Genomic DNA, 10,339 nt, shown 5'->3' on the forward strand with positions numbered 1-10,339 from the left:
CCATTCATCTTAATAAGTCACCACAAGAAGGAAAAGCCAAGAACACTTGTCTTTTGCAGAAAATATGTGGAGTGCCTTTGGTATAAAATCTTTATTGACTAATCAGGCACATCCTCAGCATCAATACACCAGTTGGCTATTACTGCAGGAATATTTATTTATTGTTCTGTCATTATCATACATTGAGAATTCGATATAGAAAAAAATAGACAAAACTAGAAAAAAATAGACAAATTCAATATAGACAAAAGCAATTGCCTTCCAAGAGCTCCTGTTTTAGAAAGGGAGAAAATTTTTAAATATAAAAAGCAAGTTCTATGAAGAAATTCAAGCAGGGTGAGTGGAAAGTAATTGGGTGGGAAACTGAGGATGGTATTTTTGAAAGATTGGTCAGGGGAAGCCTCTCTAAGGGGACTATACTTTAAATATGTCCCCCAAATTTCACATGCTGGAAAGCTAATCCCAAAGTCATGCATTATTGGTATTTAAGAGGCAGGACCTTTAGGAGGTGATGGAGTCATGAGGGCTCTGTTCTTATGATGGATTAATTCATTGATGGAGTCATGGGTTATCAAGGGAGTTGGTTTGAATAAAAAACAGCTGTCTGGTCACACTTGCTCCGCCTCACCATATGATGCCTTCTGTCATGTCATGGCCAGCAGGAAAACCCTCACCAGCTCTGAGCAGCAGATGCCAGCCTCATGTTCATGGACTTCCCAACATCCAAAACCATGAATTGAATGAAACTCCACTCTTTGTAAATTACCCAACACATGGTTGGTTTTAATAGTTTATTTTATTATTTTTTTAAGTGTGTATATTTTTATGTGGGCAGGGAGCGTTGTGCATGTGAGTGCAGTCCCGGAGTTCCAGGCTGTGAACTACCCAACATGGGTGCTGGGAACTGAACTCACGTCCTCTGGAAGAGCAGTATGCATTCTAAACTATGAGCCATCGCCCTAGCCCTTCCCTGGTCAATTTAACAACAGAAAGTAGATTAAAACAAGGTGGTAACATTCAAGCATATACTTGAATGATCATAAAGACCATAGAGAGAGATCCTCCCAGAAAGAGTTCATAGCAAATGGAAAGGCCTGGGTACAGGACAAGTCTGGCCCATTTAAGGAAAAGCAAGAAGGCAAGGAAGGGAGACAGCTGGTCCCTGGTGAGAAAGGAGGCGGTGGGGGGCGATGAATTGAAGGTGGTCAGGGCTGGAGTACATGCTCTATGATGAGGAACTCGGATTCTATTCTAACTAATGAAACTCACTGGAGACCCTTGAGCTGGCACTGTCATCTTCTTGTACTTGTTTTTTAAAAAGACATTCTAGCTGCTGAGTGCTCCTTTTAAAATGATGGTGAAGACTGAGACCAAAGTTTGTGGTAGAGAATAACAGGCAAGAATGAAACCAGGAAAACAGTGACTGCTACCCAGGCATGGTAGTACATGCCTATAATCCACTTGGAAAGCTGAGGCAAGAGAATCATGAGTTTGAAGCCAGCCTGGGCTACACAGAAAGTATGAAGCTAACCTGGGAGCTACATAACAAAACTCTATCATGAAAATAACAACCAAAATCAAACAACAACATCAAAAATAAAAACCAGAAGCCTACGCAGAAATCCAAGCAAACAGTTCCTGCTCGATTGGGTTAGTAGGGGCAAAGGTAAAAGTGGGGCTGAATTATTAAATTCATATATACAGCAAACCAATAGAGTGCATTAACTTATTAGAAATTTAGGAGTCAGAGAGACTCAATTAGGACTCAACCTGACCAATTAATTGGGTATTGTTTAGAAGATGGGTGGATAAAGTTTAGAATCCAAAGAAAAGATTGGGTCTAGAAATATAGCTTTGGAAGTTCTCAATATATCAGTATATAGGTAATAGTTAGAGCCATGAGACTTGTAGATATCGCCTAGGAAAAAAAGAATAGACGATGAAAGAAAAGAGAGGGAGTCTGAGGAAGGAGCAGTAAAGGTAGATGAACCTCTCAAAAAGACTGAGAAGGTGTAACCAGGAAGACAAAAGGAACCAACACGAAGGGGAAAGATATTTCCAGGACTGTTGAATGCCGCAGAGAAAATCCAGTGAGAACAAAATTGAACCTTGGGCTTGACAGTGGAGGTTAGATGGAGACCCCGTCCATAAAGCAGTAAGACAAAGGGAAAGTGAAGGAGACCGTGAAGCAAGGACATGGAACCTATAGGCAGACGTTTCCTTCAAGGAGTCTGGATACAAAGAGAGGCTGAGAGAAGGCAAAGCAGCTAAAAGGGAACATGGGCAAGATGCTGAGCAAGATGCTGCAATGTACTCGGCAGCGCTGGGAAGAATTCTATCCTGGGGCAGCGGGGCGTGCTCAGTTAGGAAGAAGGGATGGGATCCCATGCACACTTGAGGGGATGCAAGCTTTAGATAGAGGTGGGGACACAAGGGAAGGCAGGAAGGTACAGGATGCAGGTAGGAATGGAAGATTTGGAGATGCGAGTCCTCCAGACACCTTGTCACTTCTAACTTCTCAGGGAGACAAGTGGGTGGGAAGATCAGGGATTCAAAATGTGATGAAAGTAGAGAAAATGATCAGAATGCAGAGTTACACTTCAGGCAGGTGCATCAGAAAGCCAGTTTATTTATACATTCCTTTAGTGTGTGGTGTGTGTGTGTGTGTGTGTGTGTGTGTGTGTGTGTGTGTGTGTGTGTGTGTGTGATGTATGAGTGTGTGTACACATGTGCATGCTGGTGCCATAGCCAGTGTGTGTGCATGTGGAGGCAGAGGTTTGGTGTCTTCCTCTATCAATTCTCACCCTTTGTTTGACTTTTTGAAAAAAGATTTATTTTTATTTTATGTTTGAGTGTATTCCCTGTAGTATTATGGACACCATGTGTGTATCTGGTACTCATGGAGGTCAGAAGGGAACATCAGATTACTGGAACTGGAGTTACAGATGGTTGTAAGGTGCCATATAGGTGCTGGGAACAAAATCTGGTTCCTCTGCAAGAGCATCTCTCTGGCCCCATTAACTTTTCATTACATTTGTGTGCACGTGTGTGCAGGCATATGCATGGCATGGCATGCATGTGGTAGAGGTCAAAGAACAACTTTTGGGCATCAGCTCTTTCCTTCCATCATGTGGGTTCATCAAATTCAGGTCATCAGGCTTAATGGCAAATGCCTTTACTAGCTTAACTGGCTTACCCGTCCCACCTTATTTTTTGAGACCAGGTCTCTCGCTGGCTAGCTAGCTGACCAGCAAGCCCTGAGACCAACATGTCTCTGTCCCTCAATGCTGGGATTACAGATGTGTGCACCATGCCTGGCTTTTTAACATGAGTGCTAGGGATCAGAACATGGGCCTATGCTTATGCAACAATTTACCCACTCAGCCATCTCCCCAGCCCAGAATGCCCGTTTAATGTGTTACTGTGAAAGAGTAACAAATCTTTTTTAGTTATTAAATGTTTTAGAGACTTATTTTTGTTGTTGTCGTTTAGTTTGGTTTGGGATTTGGATTTTGAGACAAAGGTTCATGTATTCCAGGCTGGCCTCCAACTATGTAACTTGGTGATGACACTGAATTCTTGATCCTCCTGTTTCCAACTTCTAGTGGTAGGATTATACGCATGAAGTGCCATGCCTGGTTGAAATGTTTTAAATGCATCAAATGTCCAGAAGGAATTTAACTCACACTCACATATATACTATCCAGATGTGACAGACATTAACATTTTGTTTCAGATCTTTTTAAGCAATGAAATATTGCAGGCACAGCTGCCAGCCCCTTGTACCTCTTTCAGAATCCACGCCCTTCCTCCCTTCTCTCCTTATTGTACTTTACTGTATCACGACAGAAAGCAACAGTGTTCTTTATCTGGGCCTATCAACAGCTCTGTGGTAACTCCATTAATCCAAATGCTGTTATTCAAGATTTACCTGTTATTTGGGTTGTCAGGGAGATGACCACAGGAAGTACTGAAGATAAAGCCTGAAGGCTGATTTTGTACTTGGTACCTGGATGCAGGTCCAGGCACACCTCAGGGGCCTGGCTGCTGCTGCTGGTATTAAAGATCATTTCCTGGGCAAATTCCTTCTGATACCATCTCTGGCCCCAAACGTGGAACTGAAACATAAAAAGAGCTCATAGGGTGAATCACTGACTTGAAAGGCTCTTGAAAGGCCTCCAGACCTACTCTTTTTCCTGGGGTTTTATTCTTCTTTCCCTTTGTCTCTCTCCTATAACATCTTTTCAAGAAGTAAATGCAACAATAAGCTAAAGGAAAGTTTCACCACGATACATTTGTACATGTTGTGATGACAATACTATAAGGTTAATACATGTGTTATAGAATAGAAGTGCACAAACTGAGCCTTATGGCTCATGTCTTTAATTCCAGCCCTGAGGAGGCCTGAATCTTTAATGTCATAGAGAGCCGGGGGCCAGCCTAGGCTATGTAGTGAAACTCTGTCTAAAAGAAATAAAAGTACAAAAGACTACCTCCCTACTGACAACTTGCTCTTTGCCATCACGTATACAGTGAGGAAGCCCACTGGCAAATCTACAGGAGTAAGGCCAAAAGACATTTTCCTAGAAAGAAAATGAGGAATCTTAACGAAGCAGGACCTGATTAGGGCACTCTTTTTGGTGACCCTCACTTTTCTCATGACATCAGCAACTGAGGCAAGCATCACCCTTTTCCTCCCATGATCACCCTTCATTTCATGCCCATTCTCATTCTTACAAGCACATCTAGCTTCGAAGTTTCCCTTTGAGTCTCCAGGCAACACATATAGACCCTGGGATCTCTGGAGACACCAGTGTGACCAGAGATAACTGCATTCCTACCACGAGTGCTGTCTGAGCACTGATGGCACTGGGATACATGATTCGAGAAACTCTCGGGCTTTCTTATCAGTCCCAAGGAGTCTGTCTTGAGACAAGCAAAAGTGGCTGCTTAATCATCACAATACATCTGCTGACAATGGTAGCTATGGAAGTAGTTTTTAGTTTTGTAGATATTTTAACCTCCCCCACAAGACACATATCTATAAGTAAAATAACTTTCAGTAACTTACTAAATACATCTCTTCTATACCAGGTGTCTTCAAATTTCTCCATCTCAAGCAGGTTTCATTAAATATGGAAGTGTTACTAATAGTCTGTTTTTCTGCAGAAGGGAAAGAATGAGAAAATAATTTACATCCTATGCAGAACACACTACCTTCTCACTGAACAGTTTTCCTGGGATAAGTGGGTGCATGGAAAGGCTTCAGTGGTATTTGGACTCATGTTGGCTAGTGGCAACAGTCTCCAAGAAATGCTATTTTCATTTTCAAGTAAATGCTTCCTGATGATGACTTAAGATCCAACGATATCAAATTGAAGGATTCCTCTTGAAAATTAAGGTTAGTTCCTGCCTGAAGACTAGCTGTCATAGTTTTGGAGGATATTATGCAAGCTGCTAAGGGAGAAAAACCAATCAATGGTCCAAACCCAGCTTTAAAGCTTTAAACCATAACAATGACCAGCACAACAAACTATAGTGGTACAGCAGTGACACTTTTATCTTGGGGGGAATCCACAGTTATCTAATTGTACTTAAAGCCTGCTCAATGCGAGGAAACTCGTGTGGTACTGTAAATAGATCATGACTGGAGAGGTCACAGATCCTAGAGAAAATTCTACATCTGTCATATCCATAGACAAACAAAATTTTTTACTGTATGCTAAATATGGATTCTTGTATTTATAGACAAGCATACCTATCATCACTCATCAAAGAAGCTTCATTTTGAAAAAGAATATTACAGAGTTCCACAACTGGTCACACATAGAGAATAAGTGCCTGTGAGATGCCCAGTCCTAAGTGACACATCTACAATGAAACTTCTACATCTAAGGCTCACAGAACACAGTGTGACAGGGGGTAGAGAGAATACTAATGCATCTCTCAACTCTCACCAGTGAAGCTTTCCCATGCAACAGAGGGCAATTAACACAGCAGGTCATAACTGGCTAAAGTGTAGAGAATAATGACTGCAGAGTACATGTCCCCACATAGGACTCTTATATTAAACCTCACCCACCCAGGATTCAGACCACTGCAGAAGAGGAGCCAGAAAGATTGTAAGAGCCAAGGGTGGTGCATGACCACAGGAAACAAGAGTCTTCCAGGCTTCTGGGAACTTGTTCATATGAACTTACAGCAATGGTGACAGCTTGGGCAAGACTCATACAAACTGAAACCAGACAAAAACCCAGCATAGAACTGGGGAAATGGGCAAGAAGCCCCAATCTTAGCCAAGGAACTATTGGCAGCTGATCACTGGTGGGTGAGAGAGAGCTGGTCTTCATTAAGGAAGGGACTCTAGATAGACTGACCAGGCTCCAGTGGATGAACTCATACCAAGGGGCATTTGGGGACACAAATTTAACTCACTAGGCCTTAATATACATGACAGAATGCACAAAATCTGCTGGGGAGCTATGGAGTGAGTACAGGTAGGGGTCTAAATATGATTAAGATGTACAAAATGCACAAAATTACCCTTGGTTTACTAAGTTTAAATAACAATTCATTGTCCTGGGCTTTGGAAATCGTCTAGACAAGTAGGCATTGGTTTGAAATTCTGAACTGAAAGTTACATCTCAATGGAAGAATTGCTCCTTGAGGAACTGAAAATGCTATCTCAAGAGCAGGACTTTTCAAGATGAAAGTGGAGGTTCCCCTGGCTTGCATCTCACATCATGTACAGTGAACGAAGCATTTCTTGAACCCTTCTCAGTTTCATGGTAATCAATCTAATAGCTAGTATAGATTGCATATACTTTTAGAGGCACATCTATCAAGTTTTTTTTTGGGGGGGGTCCTTTTTGAGACAAGTTCTCCCTGGAACCTCCTATATAAACCAGGCTGGCCTCAAACTCACAGATCCGCCTGCCTCTGCCTCCCAAGTGCTGAGATTAAAGGCACATGCCACCACACATGGCCTGTAGCAGATCTTTTAAAACAACAAATTCTTACACAAAACTCTGATATCAGAGGTGACTTCCTTTAACAGTGGTCCTGGTCCCTAGACTAGACATAGTATGACAGACTTGTAGGAATTTTCATAGGCATTGTGTGAAGATCAGTAAAGACAACTCCCAAAGCCCCTGAAAGTCCTATGGGAGGCAGGCTGTATTGAGCAAACCTCTGGCCTGACAGGTTTCTACGAATGAAGCTGAGTTGGCAGAGGTGACCCTTCTGTGTGGACTGATCATGTGTACACAGAGAAAACCTGCTCCACAGGTTACAACCTTACTTCAGATGCTGCAAGACAGAGCAGGTAAGAAAATACAGATGGTCTCTGGGTAATGCAACCCCACTGCTGGGTAGAAAAGATGGTTGTACAGGTCAGGATTAGTGATCTAAGAGACAGACTTATTATGTTCCTGGATAATTCAAATACAAATAATATTTAAGGTTATCAATAATGCTATTATTTGTTTTGCTTTTGTGGTTCTGGGCCTCACACATGCCCACAAGCATTCTACTACTGATATAGCCCCAGTCATTAACACTGCTATAAACAATACTATTTCAAGAGTTCTATATCACACTAAAAGTAGAACACTTTCCAGTTCACTCAATGTAACTAGATAATCATCATTGCTCAAGCTGTACAGGGGATAGTAAAACCAATCATCAAACATTCTATGCCATACTCATACTCACTAATACCCATTCAAAATCATGAAAGCAAATATCAGCAAATAGAAGTAAGTAGTCCATTCAAAGAACAACACACTGTGACCAAGGAAGATTTATCCCCAGAATACACAGTTCATTATTGGAAAAATTATTAACAGGATAAAAGAGAGAGACCATATGTTTCCTCTTATATTCATGACTGCTACATTTAAATACATTCCTGACTTAAAAACCTAGTTAACAAGGACTCAACTTCATAGGAACTCTTTTTCTTAATCATTTTTATTAGAATTCACCATGCATGGTAGTAAAAACAATTAAGCAATTTCTTGTAAAATTAAGAACAATACAAAGATGCCTGGTCTCAAGGCTATTACTTGACATTAGTCAGGACATTCCAGATCATGTAGGAAAAGAAACAAGAAAACAATGAGGTACAAAATGCCAAAAGAAAGGGTAAAGGAACACAAATGCCAGTAAGTCTCAGAGAATCAAACAAATATGAAACTGTCTGAAGACAACGAAAAACAAAACAATATAACAGGAGCTCGCAAAGTGTACCCAGACACAAGAAACACAACAACAAGAAGTGCAGCAGTCTGGATAATGATGCCCTAAAATGTCCAGATCCCAGTCCCTGGACCTGATGGCTCTGTTACCAAACACAGCAGCAAGACTTGGAAGAGGTGATTAGGATAGAAAGATTACCCTGGATTATCTGGTAGGCTCAGTAAAATACCAAGAATCTTTATGAGAGCTAAGACGCTCAGGGATAAAGGTGGTGGCATTAATCTTGGGGGGCGTGGCTCAGTTAGGAAAGTGTTTGCTATTCAAACATGAGGACCTGAGTGTGGCTCCTCAACACTCATATTAAAGTCAGACACAGGGTGCATGTATGTAACTCTAGTGCTGGGGATATGTGATGAGGAGACAGACGGATCCCAAGAGCTCACTAATCAACCATTCTAGGTGGCTCCATCAGGGGGCTCCATTTTCAGTGAGAGACTTTGTCTCAAAAAAATAAGATGGAGAGTGACTGAGGAAGACACTCAAGCCAACCCATCTGGTCACCACATGCACGCACACACATGTGCACACACACAGAAATATGTGTACATATATATACCACACACAAAAAAAAGAAAGGATGGAAGGAGGGAGAAAAGTAAGGAAGAAGAAAGCAGGGAATTGTGCATATACTTGAAATCCAGGTTGGAAGGCTAAAGCAGGAGGATGAAGAGTTTCAGGCCAACATGGGTTATACATGAGATTCTGTCTAAAAAAAAATGCTTTCATGCATATGTGTGTGTGTCTATACACGAGAGAGAGAGAGAGAGAGAGAGAGAGAGAGAGAGAGAGAGAGAGGAGAGACAAAGAACACAAAGTAGAGATTAAACTGATGGAAGGTGGGACCACAAACTAAGCAAGCTAAGAAATGTAAACAGGTTCTGGAACGTGAAAAGGTAAGGAAAAGAGGCTCCATTGGTCCCTTTCAGGAACAGGAAGGAACACAGCCTGGCTGCAGGCCAGTGACACCAATTCCAGATGTCTGACATCCACAAGTATGTGACAGTCAACTTGTTTTGTTTTAAGCCACCAAGTTTTGAGTAATTTGAAAAATCAGTAATAGGAAACACATAACAAAATAAAATACCAAAGTGAAAAGACCTAACCAAAGAGAGAAGCTATTACAACCAACTTCAAGTAAAATAAATCTAACAGAAATATACAAAATGGATATGCCGAACAAAACAATACCCTTCTTTTTAATAACTACTTTTTATTTTGCTATAAATTTTCTAATAAAACTTTTTTTAAGTATTTTATTATTTTTATTTTGTGTGTATGAGTGTATGTATGTAAGTGCACATGTTGTACAATGCCCTTGGAGATCAGAAGGTGTTGGATTCCCCTGGAACTGGAGTTACCGATGGTTGTTAGCCACCATGTTGGTGCTGGGAATTGAACCTGGGTCCTCTGCAAGAGTAGCCGCTGCTCTTAACTGCTGAGTCATTGCTCCAGCCTCACCCTTTGGAACTTTTTTTAAAATTTTTTTTAGTAACTACATGATTAGAAGAAGCATTTCATTACAGCTTTAACTTATTCAGTACCCTGGAACTGGAGTTACCGATGGTTGTTAGCCACCATGTTGGTGCTGGGAATTGAACCTGGGTCCTCTGCAAGAGTAGCCGCTGCTCTTAACTGCTGAGTCATTGCTCCAGCCTCACCCTTTGGAACTTTTTTTAAAATTTTTTTTAGTAACTACATGATTAGAAGAAGCATTTCATTACAGCTTTAACTTATTCAGTAACACACTCCAGAACAAGAGTACATCTTTTTCACAAGTAGCTGTAAGTTTCTAGGTTCACAGTTGAATTAATACAGTTATACAATATTGAACTTAGTATAAGTCCTGTAAGACATAAAACTGAATGAGTTTTTAACCTTTTTATAATATATTATTCCTTGCAGAAAGACTCGTTTTTGCTACTAACACTGAAATGTTGGTGCATGCATATCTAATCTGTATGTATCAGATTATTACTAGTCACAATCAGTTACACTTGGATCCTTGGCACCTGTGTATGTCTATAAAGTCATCGGGTAGATTTCAATGGTATTGTTTATCACCTCTACTAACTAGCATGAC

The 10,339-nt window shown here is 41.0% G+C and overlaps 1 protein-coding gene across 1 annotated transcript in view; it reads right to left on the reverse strand.

Annotated features, from left to right (window-relative positions):
- Susd1 (sushi domain containing 1) overlaps positions 1-10,339 on the reverse strand; it is a 155,192-nt gene that overhangs the window by 37,900 nt on the left and 106,953 nt on the right. The window contains exons 11-12 of the mRNA XM_008831144.3: positions 5,072-5,163; positions 3,932-4,118 (exon numbers count right to left, since the gene is read on the reverse strand). Of these exons, the coding sequence (XP_008829366.2) occupies positions 3,932-4,118; positions 5,072-5,163 (279 nt within the window). The remainder of the gene's footprint in view (positions 1-3,931; positions 4,119-5,071; positions 5,164-10,339) is intronic.

The sequence above is a fragment of the Nannospalax galili genome, unplaced genomic scaffold (genome assembly GCF_000622305.1).
Source record: "Nannospalax galili isolate Female #2095 unplaced genomic scaffold, S.galili_v1.0 scaffold1255, whole genome shotgun sequence".
NCBI classification, from domain to species: Eukaryota; Metazoa; Chordata; class Mammalia; order Rodentia; family Spalacidae; genus Nannospalax; species Nannospalax galili.